General features: G+C 48.5%; 1 protein-coding gene across 3 annotated transcripts; it reads right to left on the bottom strand.

The window, feature by feature from the left end:
* Positions 1-3,855: 3,855 nt before the first annotated feature.
* Positions 3,856-8,067, bottom strand: LOC120665249 (kinesin-like protein KIN-10C). 3 transcript variants are annotated; one of them, XM_039944750.1, is made up of 13 exons: positions 7,644-8,067; positions 7,366-7,531; positions 7,070-7,270; positions 6,808-6,979; positions 6,521-6,726; positions 6,143-6,447; positions 5,969-6,054; positions 5,575-5,798; positions 5,442-5,488; positions 4,709-4,730; positions 4,558-4,626; positions 4,410-4,448; positions 3,856-4,296 (listed from the first exon to the last, which is right to left on the bottom strand). In XM_039944750.1, the coding sequence occupies exons 1-13, from the start codon at positions 8,039-8,041 to the stop codon at positions 4,252-4,254; spliced, it is 1,980 nt and encodes a 659-aa protein (XP_039800684.1). In that variant the 5' UTR covers positions 8,042-8,067; the 3' UTR covers positions 3,856-4,251. The 3 variants fall into 3 exon arrangements, with proteins under 3 accessions (XP_039800684.1, XP_039800683.1, XP_039800685.1); XM_039944749.1 differs by having other exon boundaries at positions 5,575-5,801; XM_039944751.1 differs by having other exon boundaries at positions 3,917-4,296; positions 5,575-5,786.
* Between the last annotated feature and the right edge of the window lie 11,347 nt (positions 8,068-19,414).

The following is a 19,414-nucleotide window of genomic DNA, read 5'->3' on the forward strand; positions in this document are numbered from 1 at the left end:
GTTGAAGCCATGAAGAAGGTTGAAGCCCCTACATGCAAGAAGGATTTACAGAAGTTCTTGGGCAAGGTAAATTTCTTGAGAAGATTTATATCTAACTTATTCGGGAAGATCGATGCTCTTACTCCTATTCTTCGGTTAAAAGATGAAACCTAATTTACTTGGGGGGCAAAACAGCAAGAAACATTTGAGAAGATCAAGATTTATTTGTCTTCACCACCCGTACTCAAAGCACCTAGGAGAGGAGTACCTTTCAGACTTTATGTGGCTGCTGAAGACAAGGTTATTGGGGCTGTTTTGACTCAAGAGACCGAAGGGAAGGAATATATTATTACATATTTAAGCTAGCTACTTATTGATGCGGAGACGAGGTATACATTTATTGAGAAGTTATGTTTGTCTCTTTATTATGCTTGTACCAAGTTGATACATTATCTACTATCTAGTACTTGCATAGTAGTATGTCAAACCGATGTGATCAAACATTTGTTACAGAAACCGATTTTGAGTGGTAGAATCGGTAAGTGGGCTTATGCTTTGGTTGAGTATGATTTGGCTTGTGAACCTTTAAAATCTATGAGAGGCCAAATTGTAGTGGATTTTATTGTTGAGCATCGGATTAATGACAAGCATGATTTAGAAGTCGGATATATTACTTGCACACCATGGAAGTTGTACTTTGATGGATCGGTTTGTGATGATGGTCAAGTGATTGGTGCTGTTCTTATTTCTTCAAATGGTGCTGTTTTTGAATTTTCAAACCGATTGGAAGAAGAGTGCACAAATAACCAAGCTGAATATGAGGCTCTTCTATTTGGCTTGGAATTCTTGCAATCCATGGGCGTGAAACATGTTGAAGCCTTTGGAGATTCTCTTCTGGTGGTGTAGCAAGTATCTAAGGTATGCCAGTGTTATAATGGTTCTCTAAATGCATATCTTGATAAATGCATCGATATTATTTCCTCTTTCGATGAATTTAGTATCAAGCATATTCCGAGGGAGGAGAATGGAAAGGCAAATACTCTGGCGCAACAAGCATCTGGCTATAATGTTACGAAAAAATATTTCAACATTCGCAAGCCGATAAAAACGAAAGCCGAGTGTCTGGTTCTGGACGTACCGGTCCGACCGGTCAGCGCAACCGGTCTGACCGCCCAGACCGGTCAAACCGGTCCAGAGACCGGTCTGACCGGTGATGCAGCTGTTAGTTCTGATTCGGCCAAAAAAGATGATTCAATCGTCTCGGCCGAAGCCCAGGATTGGAGGGTTCCTCTTATGTTGTATTAGAGAGATCCTGGTCGTGGCGCAGAGAGAAATATTCGGCGTTTGGCTTTCAAGTATGTTTTAATTGACGATGAACTTTATCGTCGAACTGCCGAAGATTTGCTCCTCAAAGGTATTTGTGGTACTCATCAATCGGCTCCTAAGATGAAGTGGTTACTTAGAAGAGCTGGTTTTTATTGGCCCACCATGCTATCTGATTGTTTCCAGTATTATAAAGGATGTGAAGAATGTCAGCGGTTTGGTGATTTGCAATTGGTGCCTGCTGCGTTGATGTATCCTATTATTAAACCATGGCCGTTCCGAGGTTGGGGGTTGGATTTCATTGGACAAATTAATCCTCCATCTTCAAAGGGGCATCGCTTCGTGTTGATTGCTACGGATTATTTCACTAAATGGACCGAAGCGGTTCCTTTGAAGAATATGACGCATAAAGAGGTAATTGAGTTTTTTACTGATCATATTATTTATAGATTCGGCATTCCACAAACTTTGACAACAGATCAAGGTACTTCATTTATATCAAAAGAAGTGCGTGCCTTTGCCGAGTCTTACAAGATTAAATTGCTCAATTCATCTCTATACTATGCTCAGGCCAATGGGCAGGCTGAGTCTAGTAATAAGATTTTGATCAAACTTGTCAAGAAGAAGATAGAAGAAAATCCTAGGAGGTGGCATGAAGTGTTATCCGAAGCATTATGGGCTCATCGTATATCTAGACATGGTGCTACTAAGGTTACTCCTTTTGAGCTTGTGTATGGTCAAGAGGCCGTTTTACCCGTTGAGGTGAATCTGGACGCATATAGATTAGCAAAACAAAATGACCTCTCCGCTGTTGATTATCATGATATGATGATGGATAATATTGATGAGGTGACCGACAAGCGTTTGAAGGCTTTGAAGGAAATTGAGAAGGACAAGCTTCGGGTGGCTAGAGCCTACAATAAAAAGGTAAAACTTAAGTCTTTTCAGGTTGGAGATCTAGTTTGGAAGACAATTTTGCCTCTTGGGATGAAAAGCAACAAGTTTGGCAAATGGTCGCCAAGTTGGGAGGGTCCATACAAGATCATCAAGGTTATCTCCGGTAATACATATATGATGGAGACGGTGCAAGGTGAGCGTCTACCTAGAGCTATCAACGGGAGATACTTGAAGAAATTTTATCCTATCATATGGCAAAGTGCATGAAGACAAAGACGGCCGGTATTATATATCGCCCTTAGTTTTGTTTTTAAACTTGTATGCTCTGTGTAAAACATGTACATCAGGATAGTTCTTGCTTTTTGGCTTGTGAAACTCACCAAAAAGCAGGGGGCATATGTTGACAGCCAAATTTGGCATCTACTGAGGCCGACCGGTCTGACCGGTCGGGCAGGACGGTTAGACCGGTCGGGTCTGTACAGTCCGAGTAGAATTAGGTTTCTTGTAAAGAGTCATCATGTAATCCTACTTGTGAAGGGGTACGTCTTCCCCGGCCTATAAATATAAAGGCTAAGGCCGATTGAGGTTATTCCCAATCGAATCAATACAAAAATCGCATTACTTTTATCTCTCAAACCCTAACCTTTTCCAACCCTAAATTGCTTTCTTCCTTCGTCCCGGCGGCGTTTGAAGACGTTCTGAGTGGCCTGCCGACCTCAGAGCAACCCTACGATCACGAGCTCCGACGGGGTCCCTCCCGAGCTCGCTGTTCTAGGTCTTCGCGAGTTCCCTGCCTGCACCGGTTAGACCGGTCGGTGAAACCGGTCAGACCTGTCCGCCCAGGGTTTTCGCTGTGTTGATCGTTTTGACGATCGTCGCGCGTTCTAGCGCATTCGAATGTGTTGGCGCGATTCTGTGTCAACACGTAATAAACGGTACTACCTGCTGTCCTGCTTGCTCTTTCTATGTTTTTCACGATGGTGGAATCAAGATTGCAGGGCACGCTAACGGTTTGAAATGAAACTATACAACGTACAGAACAAGTTCTAGAAACGCAAGATTTATGATTACTAACTGATATCTAACGTCCTCACAAAAAAACCATATACGACTAATCCCACTAGAGCTAATTGATCACCTAGCTACAAAGAGCCTGTCCAGCTCAGTCGGCAAAGTGCAAGGCTCTTACCCAAATATAAAATTAAAGGCAAAGGCACAAGAAGACATTCCCAAGCTTTATTATGCCGCCGTTTGGTTTGTGCTGTGCTAGTGAATAGTGATATTTCGACAGCTAATTATAGTGTCAAACAAAGCCAGTTTACAAAATCAACTTCAAAACCCCGCGCTAGTGACCCTAAAGAATCTAATAAGGTCTTTGATCGCGCGATTAGAGGATGGTTACTGTACCATTACTGTAGCAAATCATCGATTAATTACCGTCATTAGATTCGTCGCGAAAAGTTACACCCATCACTGAAAAGGTTTTGCAAATAGACTTCATTTAGTACACCATATATGCGAGATTCTTTTGTAGAATGAAGTAGAATGAGAGAAAACAAACAAGGCCACCAGGCTTGTAGCTTGGGAAGTTCCGTGCGGACAAAATTTCACAAATCGCTCTCAATTCTCATAGTTCCACAACAAAGAGGAGCGGAAGATATTTCCAAACTTCATCATATTTTGTGGTGCATCCTACGGAAATTTCATCATAGAGTGCTTCAAAGAAAGAAAAGAAAAAGTTCATCACAGAGAGCATTTGAGAGACATGTTCTCATAGTATTCGGCAACAAAGAGGAGCAACTCATTGCTCCATGTAAAGTGGCACCACAACTCCTATCATTAGCTGTTCAACTACAATTCTACATACACGCTGAAAGGCAAGGTACATGATCTAGATGAGAGAAGCAGCAGGACATCGCCTAGTCACCAAACGCAAGACTGAACTAACTTGACTGGCAGCACAAGTTACAGTACAACATCCATTTTGGTGATCATTTTTAAGGAAAAACTCCATGTTGTTACTCCATTACTTTGGGACATCAATTTTAGCCATCATTTGAAGATTCCAGAGGCTGTCTTTCTAAGGATGTCTTGGATCTACAAGTGCAAAATGACCAAGAAAGCCAAAAGGCGTTACAGGTGACAAAAGATCAAATCGTAACTTCGTAAGAAGTTAGAGATGCATGCATAAGTAATGAGCACAAAATCACCTGTTTTGATGAGAGGCCTATGTTTTCCAAATCTGCAAGCTGGACAACCAAATTGTGTAAGGAGGTTATTTTCAACATCTAGATTCTTTTTCCATTTTTTCTTTGAAAAAGTAACATCTCGATTGTTTCGTACTCTACAAAATCTTACAGTTTTGAATGGTGTTGGTGATTCCTCCCGTAATTCAAGAATATATTCTGCTCTCCTCATGCCAATTCCCTAACAAACAAGCAGGGAAGTTAGTCATAGGAAAAGGATGAAACAATAGTGCTCAAAATGTTGTAAGATGAAAGGATCATACTTTCAACTGCTGTAACTCTTCCCTGCAGTCATAGGTAAAGGAAGAAACATTAGAAAGGACTCACAAAAAAAGTTGAATGTTTTTGGAGACATGAATTAGTCTAAATACAAAAGGTTCATGTATCATACTAGATAGTTAGAGTTCCTTTGATGAGAAAACTACAAAGAACGGCAGGATTCCTGCTGAAGTGTCCTGATGAGAAGAAATTTAGCTTGGCCTCTCATTCGAACCAACACCTAGGGGATCAAATTACTGGACCTAAAAACTAGGAAATTGCATAAGCATGCCAAAATGACAGACCATGTTTGCAAAGGACCTTAGTTAATTTGCGGTATTCACTCCCCACAATTCCACAACTAACAGGTCCATGTTCAACTGTAAAGGTTGAAACAAGACCATGAGCATAGAAGAGAGAGACAAAAAAGAGAATCACCATGTGGCGTATATGATGGTGTCTATTAATTATGTTTCGAATGCTTTTTTTGTGTAAATTATGGCTGTTTTAGAATCAGGGAATTTTATGCAATTTAATCATTGCCTTCTCTCCCTCCCTCCCTCCCCCCTCTCTCGTCAATTTCTCAACAATAAGTAACAACATCAGCTATGTTATGCATGGCAGTTTTTCAACAATAAGTAACAGCATCAGCCATGTTAAGTAAATAAGTAACAACATCAGCAAGTAAGAATCTCGAACACTGGGGTGCCAACAAAAAGGCTGTAGAATTGCACTTACTTGTTTGCAACATTTAAGAAGTCAAGGTACTGCTGGATAAAAGCTTCCTGAAAAGTCACAAAGTTGTTTGCTAAATGTTAAACTGTAGCAAATTGCTCATCTGTAGAATGATGAGAAGGGTAACCATACAAACCTTTATGTTAGACCCTAGCACATTGAATTTATCTAGTGGTGTTGCACTAGGAATCTTCTCGATTTTAGATGTTTCTATTGGAGTTTGGGGCTCCAATGAAATGGCACAGATGACATTATCAGATATTTGCTGGTTCGCAGGCACCACATTTGAAGAAATTGGCGAAAGAGCTTTCCTGAGAGAAGCTTCATGCTTTTCTTTGCATTGACTTGCTGAAGGAAGCACATATTACACATCAGACTCATACATGAAACCACAAGTAAAAAATCTCAGAGTTTGCTGCAAGTAAATTACAAGTAGCTTTCGTATTTTTAGTGATTACAGATAGTATTTGTTCATTATGTAATCACTATCTCACACATATACAATGTTCTCCTGCAGTTTTGTGAAGTACCTTTTTTCGGTGTATTTTCTTCATTTTGCATGTGCTCTCGTGGTATTTTTTCAGTGGGTACATGGACTTCTGGATCGAAAAGAATCCTGTGCAGCAGAAGATAAAGAAATAAGAAGTTAAGAACTATGTATGGTTCCCTGTAGTATTTAAAGGGGAATGGTCACAAAAACTAACTTCTTGATTTTACCACCATCTTGATCCATTGCCTTAGATCTACAAGAGACTCTGGAAGATGCTGGTTGCTTCATATGGCTCACTGAAAATGGAGTCTTGCCAGCAATTGGGGAGAAAAGACCATCCATTCTTTGGATGCTCTTTGTTTTCCCCTTTGATTCCAACCATGCTCGTAATTTTGCTTCCATGTCAACCTTGACCTTGGGGGTTTCTTGTTTGCTTGCTGAACTTGTAAAATTCCCCATGTGGCGTGAACGAGCGGCTAGACTTACTGTATTGACTGACTCCTGATATTCTGCAGGATTCTGAAACAACAAGAACAATTAGCAAAGTTCTACAAGATGAAACATTCATGGGGAAAAGGTATGGAAAAGTCACCAGGCAGGCTATCATCACAGCACGACTACTGCCTCCTAGAGAATCTTGTAGTATGCGGGTCAATTTGCTCTCTCTATAGGGTATGCGGAGCTCATTCTTGTTTAGAGCTGAAATTACATTGGACAGTGCAAACAATGACTGGTTGATCTTAGCACTTTCTTGAAGGCGGATCCCCTCATTGAAAGTCCTTCTATTGTCCTCGCTACCTAGAAACAACGATCAAGCACAACATATTTAAGTTAGAGGATTAAGCTTAAGCATTTGTGGCTCAATCCAGGGACACGTACCTGCCAAGTCAATCAGGTTAATCCTCCCTTTCACAACATCAGCGCTGACCCTGATAGAGAGCACAGCATGGCTCCGACTGGAAACATCATTCATTCCAGTGTGGGCAACTTTTCTCCTCTGCACGCCTATGGAATAGAGCTCCTGGAATTCCTCCATAGATCGCACAGGGACCTTGAACCATCAACGGACAAAAATAAGCAATAGGTTGAATTCCAACAAATACATTCAATAATAACCATTCACCAAGTACCATCACATTACCCAGCTCAAGCCCTTCAGCCGCATGTTACCATCTTTGTCATCCAAGGCCATGATCTCCTTTGCTTTGGGCTCCAGCAGGTCATAGCACCGCTCCATGTACACCTCATAGTAAGATATCTCCACAGAGCACCACGTGCCTGTGCAAAGTGACAGTACTGTCGATGCTGCCAAGGGTATGAGCCCGGGAAAATCCTCAGTGCCCTGCACAGAAGCACTCAGCCAGGTTTCAGTAACAGGTTGTTTTGCTAATAGTGTCATTTCGTCAAATACATTGCAGTCAAGAGAATAGCAGGCACCTGCATCGTGTATGTCTTGCCGCTGCCTGTTGCTCCGTAGGCGAAGACTGTGGCGTTGACCCCATTGAAGATGCCCGGGATCACTGTGCTGACCTCCCGATCAAATAGCTGGCTGATGCTGTCCTCTTGACCGAAAAATGCATCCAGCTTGTAATGCTCGCTCCGGCTGCATAAATGGAAGAGTACACCAACTAAGAACCATGAAACAAGCAAGGCCAGCGCAGGTACTCCCAATGGCTCCAACTCGTACGCTCATGATGGGCGCTGGGGAGGCGTACCTTGTGTGCTGGTCCTTGAGCTGGACGGTGACCTCACCGCCGGGGTGGCTGCCGAGGAGGCAGACGCAGGGCGCCTCCGCAGGGGTGCCCTCGGACTGGAGGAACGGACGCACGCGCAGCACGACGCGCACCGGCTGCGAAGAAGTTGCGGCGGATCGAGCGGGTGTGGCGGCGGCCGCCATCGGAGAGAGGAACACAGCGGGGGTTGCGCGAGCGGCGAGGCGGCTGGAGCCCGAATTAGGTGTTCGGAGTCGGGGCGTGGCGTGGGCGTGGTGCGACGACGCCGACGCCGACGAGACGAGCGGTGGGGGTTGGGGAGGACGGCGAACCGTTATGGGCCGGGGACCGGGAGGGCGGTTCGAATTTTGAACGCGGGAGGCGGCGGTGCGAAGTGGCATTGATGAATGATGACAGACGGTCGCCACCTCGGATTCCCTTGCATTTATCAAGCCATGTCCAATGCTAGTACTCGCTTGTGTTCGGCTCGTGCATCAGGCTCCGGTCCTACAATATTTCTCTCTCATATTGCTCCAGCAATAGTCTCCAGCCACTAACAGTATTTTTCTCTCATACCACTCCAGCTTCAGCCTCCAGCTCCAGCCTGCCTCCAGCTGTCTCTTGTCTGGCTGGGAGTCTCAGCATGGCAGAGTTGTAGAAATAGGATTATTGGTAGAATTGAAGAATTTGAGCTAATGATTTTTTAATACCAAGTTCTCTAAGAAACATTATCCTCATGATTGCCTAGCTTTTTTAGATAGTTTTTCTTTATCGATTCTTTTCCCTTTTTATAAAACACCGTGTATAGTCCCTTTCCTTTTTTATATAAATATAGAAAATGCCGATCCATAGGAGTTCACCTGTTCTGCGCAAACCTGAGATTATACCTGATTCGACTCGACCTGATAAACCGATCCGACCCGCCTGAAGAAACCCGACCTAGCCCGACCTGATTAATGCGTGGCTGGGCTAGGGTTGAATTTTTTGACCCGACATAAAAAACAGAAGGCCGGGCACTAGCCAATTTTTTTAACCCAAAATCCGACCCAACCCGAGTTTTATACACAAAAAATCGGGTTTGATCTGACCCGACCCGATCCGACCATGTGACGGGTCGGGCTTGGGCCAAAAAAATTCAGTTCGATGGTTGGGTTTGGCCGGATACGGGCCAAAGAAAAAAGTGCCGGATTTTTTTTTGACCCGATACGACCAGATAAATAATCAGGTCTACCCGAGATATTGCTGTATAAGCTATTTTGTAAATTAAGAAAAAAAATAAACTATAAGTTATGATGTCGCTGCGGGAAATGAGTGACTACAAAACTACTCGATTGCTTGTTTGTTGTGCGCTTGATCGGATATGATCTAGCACGCAAAGACTCGAGGATTTAGACTGGTTCGGGCCTGAAATGCCCTAGGTCCAGTATGGGGGGTGGTGTTCTCTCTCTATTGCTCTCGAGCCCGGATGCTCAAAGTTCAGAGGGGAGCTTACAAGCTGGTCAAGCAGTGTCGAACCCGTGGGAGTCCAACCCTTTCCTACGTGGGGGGCTTTCCCTTTTATAGTCGAAGGTGGGGCCCCCATTTACATTTATCTAGCACTGTGTCTTGGCACCGTCGGGGTGCGATTCGTCCTTGTTAGTCGTCGGGGCCCACTTGGTCGGTCGGGAGTGGGCAGGCTTGATTCTGGCGATCTTCTGGGGCAAGGGATGATCCTGGCGGTCTTCTGGGGCGACGTGTTCCCCGGTACTGTCCCATCTTGGCTCAGTTGGGAAGGCGCGACCGCTTAGTTGGTCACTCGGGGATCTCATCAGGTCTTGTCTGCCGGAGTCTATGTTCCTTGTCCGCGGGGCTATCTCACGCCTCCCCTGCGTAGCTCTTGTCAGCCGGACGACGCTCCTGGTGAGGGGTGTCTTATCGAGGTCTAGCTGGAGGCATCCGGTCACACTCGCTGGCGTAATGAGATGGTGCGCAGAGGCAACCATCATTACGGTGAGGGGGGGGGGTGCAGCATCTGTGGACACCCCCTCCCGTTGTGTCGCGGGGCCCGCGCGAGTGGTGGCATTTCTTAGCGTCATCACTAGGAGTGGTTAGTTCCTAGTAACGGCACCTCGAAGATGCTGTATGCTATGTCTTAACGTTTACAGAAGGATCCGCAAGTGCACGGATATACCGTTGTAGCATTTCACCTGGAAGTATTCAGGGTATCGTTATTTATATTTTCCCAAGGGATGGCTAGATTGTGTAAAGTGTATTTACTTAGTTACATAACCATGACACGTATGAGCAAGATGAAGACCACTGACTATACAGGGGTAAGTGATAATTGATAAGGATAATCAGGGGTAATGTGACACACACAGAACATCCAACTCTCATGAATAAAGAATAAACAAGAAATCCTAAGGTTAGTGGGAGCATAGGCAACGATTCCTGTTATACTAATCATGTTAGCAGATAAGTTACGTTAGCTGCGTTGCTTAGAGGTGCAGGTGCCGGGAAATTAGGGACATCGGGGAGAATGACCCGTACTGGAGAACATCCAGTCCCGTTTCATCTTTGCATGAACTCCTACACCGTACCCGAACGTCGGGGAGTACGCTAACCAAGAAGCAGCTTCCCGGCGGACCGACAGGGCTGTCACCACCTGCGGTCTACCCCAGTCACACCGTGGAGCACCGTCATATCTGAAGGATCCCGCATATCCGGGCACCATGCCCGCATATGAGGTCACTACCCTAGCACCCCCGGGTCCCCCACCCTTCGGATGGACAGGTAAGATGCTAAGGCAAGCCTGAAAGCACAACGAACAGATATCCTTACCCAGATCATCTGTTCTAAGCATGCGACTACTATAACTTGATAAAGCACAGCTCAAGGCTAAACAAGCTACGAACATAGCAAGATAACCAAGAATGAACTCTGAATGATTAGCATAAAGAAAGTCGGAATACAAAGCCATACCAGAGGCCGAGGATTGCTCGCTGACCCCGAGGACGACTGGATTCGCTAAAGAGATGAAGTACTAGCCTAGCTCCACTACCCTAAGGAGTACAAGTCACAAGAGAGTGTAGAGAGATAGGCTTCCAAGTGGTGTGTATTGAGCGAGTGGTGGGATGCCCCTTTTATAGCTTGAGAGGTCGGTTCCCGCCATCTCTAAACATGGAAACATGCCAAACCGCCATTGGGAGGATAAGATCAAGCTTCCCGCCAAAAATCAGCGGGAGAGGCAGACAGGTGGGGTCGGCCGACCCCCCCTGGCGCCTTTTCCCACCGACCTTCTCTGGTTCACTGCTCTGTGGGTCCTGATGTCAGATGGTCGGTGCCAAGGTTTGGTTAGTCGGTTTGGTCTGGTTTGTGGGCCTCCTTTGCTCATGTTACGCTGGACACGATCGTCTGCGACTTCTGTCTGCATATTCGTCGTGTTTTCGTCTTATTCCGTACTTTGTGCTAGGTTAGTGATACAAATATGCGAGTAAGAGGTATAGTTTTCCATTTTAAATGAGTATAGATGACGGTCATATTTCGCAATTAATGACCGTCAACAGCGAGCGGAACTGTCCCCTTGTCAGGGAGTCCTGCAGGCTAACCTCCAGCCGCAAGATAAGGAGAGCTGGCGTCTTGGGGCCTGCACGGGGCCTGTCTTGGCCGGCTTGCCTGTCAGGAGGTGCGGCATTCTTGGAGCGCACGTCCTGGATAATCGGCACAGCTCTGACCTGGGGCGCTAGGTTAGGGGGCTTCCACGTGTCCCTGGAGGTCGGGCTCCTGGAATCATCGCCTTAGAAGCGAAGGTAGCTTCCCGCGCCGGTTAGTGGGCTGTCGCGTTTTATGGCCTGGTGAGCCTGCTGGGCTTCCGATCGTACGAGTCCGGCCCGCTAGGGATCCCGGGTTTATACCCCCGTTAGAGGCCCCCGAGCGGCTCTGCGATTTTTTAATGATCGTGGAGCCGCTGGACTTGGTCTTGATGACTCCTGACCGGGGCATCCCATCCAATTGCCTGCGCTCTCAGCTTTCAGCGTGCGCCAGTGACGACGTGACGGGGTCTGGTCCATCTTGATGGTCAACTGGGGCGCTGGCGCTGTAGAATCTCGAGGTCGGTCGTCGTGTCTTATCGCTATACCGCGGATGCCTTGTTTCCCCCCGTTCGGGGCCGCCTCCCATTGGAGGGTCGTGCGGCGATCGTGCCCCCAGTGGCGCGGCGGTTGCCTGGCATGCTGGCGCTGTCCCGTCGGCATTCAAGAGGGGGTTCGGTTAGGTGAGGGCCCTTGGTGTGCCCCATTTTGGCTGACCCGCTGAGCGCTGGGGCCGTTTGCGCCCACGTTTGCCTATAAATAAAGGTATTGTGGATACATGGTTCCACACAAGAAAGCGGATCATGGAAATCCCTTTGGTAGTTCTCTTCCTCATACCCCACACCCGTCCTCCAGATGAGAGTGGGCAAGGCTTATTTCTCTGGTGCTAGAAGAATGCTTGCAAACGGCGGGGGATCTTCCTCAGGCATAAACTCGCCAACGAGTTCATCCCGCCGACCGCTGTCCGACCCCGAGGAGTCCGACCGCCGACCACTTGACCTAGATGGCCCGAAATGGCGGGTTCGGTGAGCTCGGTAACGGGTACGCCCACTTAAGGACAATCCGAGAGAAGTCCGACCCTGCCACAGACGACCGGGTCGACGGAGCCCCATTGGGAGCACTCCACTCCTCTACAGCCCACATCCCAGTCAGATACCCGAGCCGTCAGCCAGCTCGGGGGGTGGGCTAGTTGGCCCCCCCTGGAGGGGATTCCGTGGAATGCTAGAGGCCGGATTGGACAAGAAAATTTGAGACGACCCGACTGCTGCCGGGGCAGGTCGGACTTAGGGCGCTTGGTGCTCGTCTCGGTTTTTCTTCCCTGGATCTTTGAGTCAAGGCGGCGCGGAGCCCTCATCAGACTGGCCTTCGAACCTTGAAATCGAATCGTGCGGTTGCGATTCGTTTGAGACATGGAAACGGTTCACCGTCTTTCCTGCAGTTGGAAACAAATTGACAACGGGGATTTAATTGAGACTGTAAAGTACGCACCCGTGGAACCGATGCGTCGCGCCGGTTGCTGTGGAGAGGCCCTTTTGTGGCGACTCATGTCTCGAGACGTCGCTTCGCTCGGGAATCACTGTGGAGTGATGATGATGATCGCCTATTTAACCATCTGCCTCCCGTCGCCTCATCTCCGTCGTCACTACTGCCTGCGAGTTGCTTGGAGGAAAACAGAGAGAGAGAGAAAGAGAGAAAAGGCACGAGGGGAAGGAGAGGAAGGAGGAGTGCTGACTGCCTTCGTCGTCGTCGTTGATCTTCCTGTGATGGCCGACGGCAAGCGTCCCCGCGATGAGGAGTCCAGTGCCGCGCCACTCGGTCTGCCGCAGGTATACTGCGAGCTCTTCCGGGGGAGGTATCTTTTAGCGTTGTCCTCATTCTTCCGTCCCAGCATTTCATCTTGCTGTATTCATGGTGACACCTGCACGGTCGTAGGGTGCCGTTGACGGGTCCCGGAGCGTGGATCGCGGGACGAGGCAGCGTTGGGCCTTCGGGGGGCCCTGACATCTCCGAGTCCTCTTCGTCCGGCGGGTCCCCGGCGCGGGGTGGCGCTGGTGCATCTGCCGCTGCCGCCGACGACTCGGCTTCGTCCCCCGTCGCGCCGCCGGCGCCAGTTGTTGCGGCGCCGTTGGTTGTTGCTGCTGGAGCGCCGTGCTTGCTTGCGCCAGGCTTGCCCGTACTGGGTTCGCCCGCTGCATTCGCCGCCTCGTCGGGGTCCAGTTCCGGGGAAGTCCACCCGGACATAGCGGCTCTGCAGCGGGAGTGTGACCTGGCGCGCGGTCGCTTCTCGGCCGCCTCGGTTGAGATCGAGCACATGCGCGATAGCCTGTAGGCAATCGAGGTGGCCCGGGGCACTGCCGAGGAGGAGGCGCGCGCGGCAAGGGACGCCGCGGCGGACGCCCAGGCCCTTGCCTTTGGTGAGTTCTATTCTTGATCGCGTCTTCCATCCCCTGTTTTTCTTGTATTTCTCAATTTTTGCCCGCAGTGCTGGAGGAGGAGTTGGAGACCGTCCGCCGCGAGGTGATGGACCTGCAGTGCTGCCTTGATGAGGTGGAGGACCAGCACGAGGCCCTAGAGGACGGCGCGCTCGTCATCTTCCACGTGGTGGAGCCGCAGGCGCCCATGCGGGTGGACCAGCTCCACGCCCTCCCCGAGATCATCCGCTCGTCGGTGCGGTTGGGGATCCGTCGTGGCGCCGCCGCCGCATTGGCCTCCGTCAGGCTGCGCACTGGGGTGCACCTTGGGGGAACCAACCCCGGCTTCCCGGAGACCTCCAGCGCGGCGGTTCGTCGGCTGACCATGCTGGACTTCGCCGGGTTCGGGCGGGTCATCGTGGCGGAGATGGTCGTCGACGACCTCCAGCGACGCGGTGCGGACCCGGAGCTGGACGGGCCGTAGGATCCCGACGGGACGACGACGGGGCACGGGGCCGTCCGGCGGCCGCTTTTTATTTTGTTTAATTATGAAATGTGTGCAAGTGTTGTGTCCCATGCCGTTCGTGTGGCTTGGGTGAACATCCGGGGCGTTCACCGTGGGCGTGGCGCCCTTTGCTATGTTTAAATTTGTGTTTGCTTTTCATATTTTGCTCTGTTTTCCGCCTCGCTCGGGTTCGCTTTTTCAGAAAAGTTCTGGCGTTTGCTTTTCGATTTGGTTACGAGAGTTTCTGTGTGTTGTGTGATGAGAGAAACTGGTGTATGCATGCTGCACGGTTCGTCCCAGTGAGGCCCCCGAGCACCTTGGCCTGAGAGTGCTCAGGGCAAGGGGCTGTAGAGGTGGAAAACAATGGAAAGTAGGATGGTCGAAGACCATGGTCTGGCCCCCGAGCGCTCCGAGCCAAATGTGTATGGGTCGGGATGCTAGAAACCAGATAGCTCGTGTGTGCTGTGAGCATGTAAGGAATATACGTGTCCAGCCCCCGAGTGATTCGGGGTGGGGAGTGACTGGTCGGGTCGCCGAGTGAGTGCACTGTGTTGTGCGGGAAGAAAAAATCGGCAGGTGTCGGGCCCTCAAGTGCTCCGAGCCAGAAGTGGCCGGGTCGGGGCACTTGGACTGAGCTACTAGTGCTTCTTATGGGAAGAAACACCATAACTGATCTATATTCCAAGAGTTGGTCAGAATGTTACCGTTGGAGTCTTTTAGCTTGTAGGTTCCTGGTCGTATCACCTCTGCGATGCTGTAAGGTCCTTCCCATGGCGGTGAGAGCTTGTGCTTGTCCTTCGTCATCATGACCCGTCGCATAACCAGATCTCCGACCTGCAGCGTCCTCTCCCGTATGCGTCTCTCGTGGTACCTGCGTAAAGTTTGCTGGTAGCGGGCCGATCAGTGTAGCGTAGCTAGCCTTGCTTCCTCCAAGACTTCCATGGCGTCCCTCTGGGCTTCTGCTGCCGTTCTCGGGTCAAAGGCTTTGACTCTTGGCGCACCGTAGTCCAGATCGGAAGGCAAGACAACCTCGGAGCCGTATGTTAGGAAGAAGGGTGTTCGTCCTGTGGACCGGTTAGGTGTGGTTCGCAAGCTCCAGAGCACTGCCGGCAGCTCTTTCTGTGGGTGTTTACCGCCAAGCCTGCTCAAGGATACCCTTAGCAGTAGGGTTTGTAGGTAGGGATCGACTGCTTTGGAACTCGATGGTACAAGGAACACAAAGATTTAGACAGGTTCGGGCCGCGATTTTGTGTAATACCATTTGTCCAGTGTGGTTTGTATTGCCTTAGGTGTTGATGATTGTTTGGAGGGGATCCCTGCCCGCCCTTATATATCCGGGGGGACAGGGTTACATGAAAAGTCCTAGCCGAGTACAGTTGGAGTCCTACAACACGATCGGGTAGTTTCCTTTGTACTGCAGCTAGTTCTACGCCTATCCGAGTAGTTACAAAAGAGGTAAGGTACATCCATGAGCTATCCCTTACTCTAGAACATTCTATGCCTATAAGCATTCTCGCTGCCCTGGGTCTGACAAGCCTCTGAGCTCTTCATAGCCGAGTCCTGCAGGCGTCGAGTACTTGGTTGGGCGTCTTCGAGTACTTCAAGTGGTTAGAACATCCATCTGGTTGCTTCTGGTCCTTCCTTCAGATACGTCGATTTGTCCTTCAAGTACTTCCATTTGATTCGAGGCTGTGAGGTGCTCAAGCCCCCGAGCCTTAGGTTGAATCGCAGAATCTGACTGAGGGTCACTTCAGTCTTTTTGCTTCATTATTTTACCAAAATTTTAAAAATAAATCTTTGATGCCTATATCCCGCAGCCCCCGAGCCTTAAATCAAAATCACTTTTGCTGCGAGTAGCCCCCCGAGCATAGCATAAATTTAGAATTAAGGATTCATCAGATTTTATCCTTCAAATTATTTGCAGGATTCATCAGATCCGGAATCCGAAAGGACCTCTTTTTTGGGTAAAATCCCAGAAAAATGATACAATTGGATCCGCCACACTGATTGCACCCGAAATAACTTCAGGAATAAAACCCGGGATGTACGGCTCTTTATTCAGTGCTCACATGGGACGTTCCTATTTGGAGAATGTGCATTATTGCAACTTTGACTGCGTCCGTGAATGCTGCCATGAATGCATCCGTGAAATGTGCACTGTTGATTCACGGGGGTCTCCTTAGTAAGCCCCTTTGTGGCTATAAAAGGCATGGAAGAGACCTTTGCCAGAAGCACCAAAGTGTAGCAGCCATGGCTTATCCTTGGTGCTCTTGCTCTCGCCCTCCTGAGATTTGTATACTTCGTTCTAGCAAAAGATGCTAGAAGAGAACTTGCGAGTGACAAGAAAAGTCCCTGATACCTCATCCTGCATCCCCAATGCTCTCATCGGATCCATTTTGGACATCATGTCCTTGCATTGTCCAAGGAGACAGATTTGGGGTCGCTGGGTTGAGTCTTGTTGTGTCACATCCTTGGGGTTGCCTATTTCTGGGTGCCCAAGAACTGACATCTCTGGAGGGGAAGCTTAATCTTGCCACAACATATTCTGGGAGAAGGAGAAGTTTCTCCAGAAGATGCTACAAGAGGACTTGCGAGGTGATTACGGTAATCTGTCTCCATACTCTTGAAACTTTTCTCCCAGAATACGAGTATCATTATTCCCTTGATGGGAATAACAAGTTTGTACTTTGTCATAGCCTCGGGCCGATCTAGCTGCAGCAGACTTCTCAGGAAGCCAAGAAGTGTGCGTGCAGACCCGAGTCGTTTGTAAAGTTATGTAGAAAGTACTCGAATTGTAATATCAAGTAGTTGTACTGTGTCGAATACTTTTCCTTGTTCAGGAATGTGACTAGGGATATGAGTGTTTTATTTTTCTAGAATGTAATCTCAGAAAAAGGAATGTCTCTTTAAAATCCTGTTTTTTTGTGATTTGCAACTGACTGTTGGCCTGTTGGGTGTTTTACCATGCTGCCACCGCTATTATAAAATGGAACGGTAACTTAGGTTTTTACCCCACCGGCCGCCATTCACTTTTACTATTCTCAGATCTGTTTTTCGCTCTTGAGCTCCCAGATCCAAAAATTCCTGCTCCTTGTCGTTCCCCATCCTCCGCTTAGGGTTTCCGCTAGTTTATGCGCGTGAAGCGATCTGTGGATTTCCGGATGGCTCCCAAAAAGGCGACCAAGGGGAATGGTGCGGTTGTGGAACCAACCCGCGATGAAGGCTGGAACACTAGTAAGTGTTCCCAATCTAACTTGGAATCTTTAGCGAAACAGGGCCTTTTGGTTCCCAGATCTACTGTCCAATGGCGTCCTGCCTTGGGAAGAGATCATCCGTGTGAAAATACGGGGGAAGTTGTTGCTTTCACCTCATTCTTGGAACGGGGATTGGGGTTTCATTGTTCTTCTTTCTTTTCTAGACTCCTGCGCTACTACAGGATCCAGCTACATCATCTGACCCCTAATTCCTCTATTAATATTTCTATCTTCGTGCATTTGTGCGAAGCTTTCCTGGGCATCAAGCCCCATTTTGAGCTTTTCCGATTCTTTTTCCATTTGAAGCCTCAACTCGACTCCTACGTCTTAGATGTAGTAGGAGGTGCAGGTCTCCAACTTAGGCAAGGGAAACATAGAGAGTATATCTCATATAGTCTTAGTAATAAGGTGATCGAGTAGAAACCCAAGTGGTTCTATGTCGAGAACCGGTTAGGAAACTTTCCACCAATTTCTCCAGGCCCTCCAATTCAGTGGCCTGAATGGAATAAAAAACCAGTCGACGAGAGTCAGATCCTACAACTTCTCGAATGAATTGCTGTTCTAAGGCAGAATATGTTGACTGGGGAAGCAGTCATGTTTGACTGGATGAAGCGAAGAATCCAGCCATTGCAGGCTCGGGACTCGCCTGGGTTTCAGTACCAAGGAACAACTGATCCGTCAAGTTTCTCGCAGGAAGAGATCTCGAATGATGTAGTTTTTAGTCGAGTACAACGACTTCTGAAGAATGTAAAGAAAATCCCAGTTGTTCCTGGTATATTTTCTGCTGGGAATCCTCCAAAGCAGGTACTTGATAAGAGTAGTCGATGCGTAGAAATCGAGTACATTATCTTAGTGTGAACCTGATAGGATTTGCTTTCTGTAGGAGGACGTGGAGCACTTTAAAAGTAGTCCTTCGCTACCAGGCATTTATTCGCCCTTTTGTTCTTCCGAATTTCTCAATCTGTTAATCAAGTATAAATATGTCCATATGAAGTTTCATACGAACAATACTTATGTATAATTTTGATTATGCAGATGAGGAGGAAGCTGAAGGGAGGAGTGATAGCGATCTCAGCCCTACTCCAAGCACTGATACCCAATCTGTGCAGCCTAGGAGTACTCGAACTGCGGCAAGGAAGCGTCGCGGTTCCTCCCAAACTACAGCCTATAGGTAAGTAGCTGGTTGTCTTTAGAATCGAGTACTTTTGATATCGATTTGCTAATTGTGCTTTACTATTTCAAAGTCTGCCGGCTAAAATGCCGCGGATATCATCATCTAGTGATGATACTGCGGTGGGATAGACTGTCCCCTCCACCACAGTGGACCCGTCAAGTGGGACCGTGTAACACCCTAATTTAAATTTCAGCATTTAGTAATAAATTTAATTGGCTTTATTTAAATTTCTAAGGTTTATTGGGTTTAGTTGGCATTTAATCTAATTTTTGTTCCTTAAGTAATTAAAATTTTATCATAGGTTTAATTTTTTGTTGTTGCATTCATGCTGGTGCATGGTTTTGTTATGTTTGTTTGAATAGGAGTTTGAATTCAAATTCATTTGAATTCAAATAGTTTTGAGTTGAGAGGAAAGGAAAAGAAATAGAAAAGGAAAGGAACCCAAAACCCAAACCCAAAACCAAACTTAACTCAGGCCCGGACCCCTCTCTCTTCCCCGCTCGGCCCAGCAAACCCCATGCGCGGCCCAATCCCGCGAGGCCCAGCGCGCCTGGCCGCTCCCCCGGCCCAGCCCGCTCCCCGGCCTGCCCCGCGTCAAGCGGCCCGGTCCGCCCCGCGCTCCCGCTCGCGCAGCAGCCCGCAGAGCACGCGCCCCGCCCCTGCCAGCCCAGGCCCAGCCGTCAGCATCGTCCTCCTCCTCCCGCAACGCCCGCCCGCGATCACGGCCGCGATTCCCGCCGGCCTCTCCCTGGGCACGCCTCCCCAAGATGCCCGGGGCCCCTTTAATTGGCCCCGCAGCCCTGCGCCTCCCTCACCCATCCACCCTCGCGCCGCCCCTCAACCCTAGCCGCCGCCTTCACT

This window comes from Panicum virgatum, chromosome 3N (assembly GCF_016808335.1).
Source record: "Panicum virgatum strain AP13 chromosome 3N, P.virgatum_v5, whole genome shotgun sequence".
NCBI lineage: Eukaryota > Viridiplantae > Streptophyta > Magnoliopsida > Poales > Poaceae > Panicum > Panicum virgatum.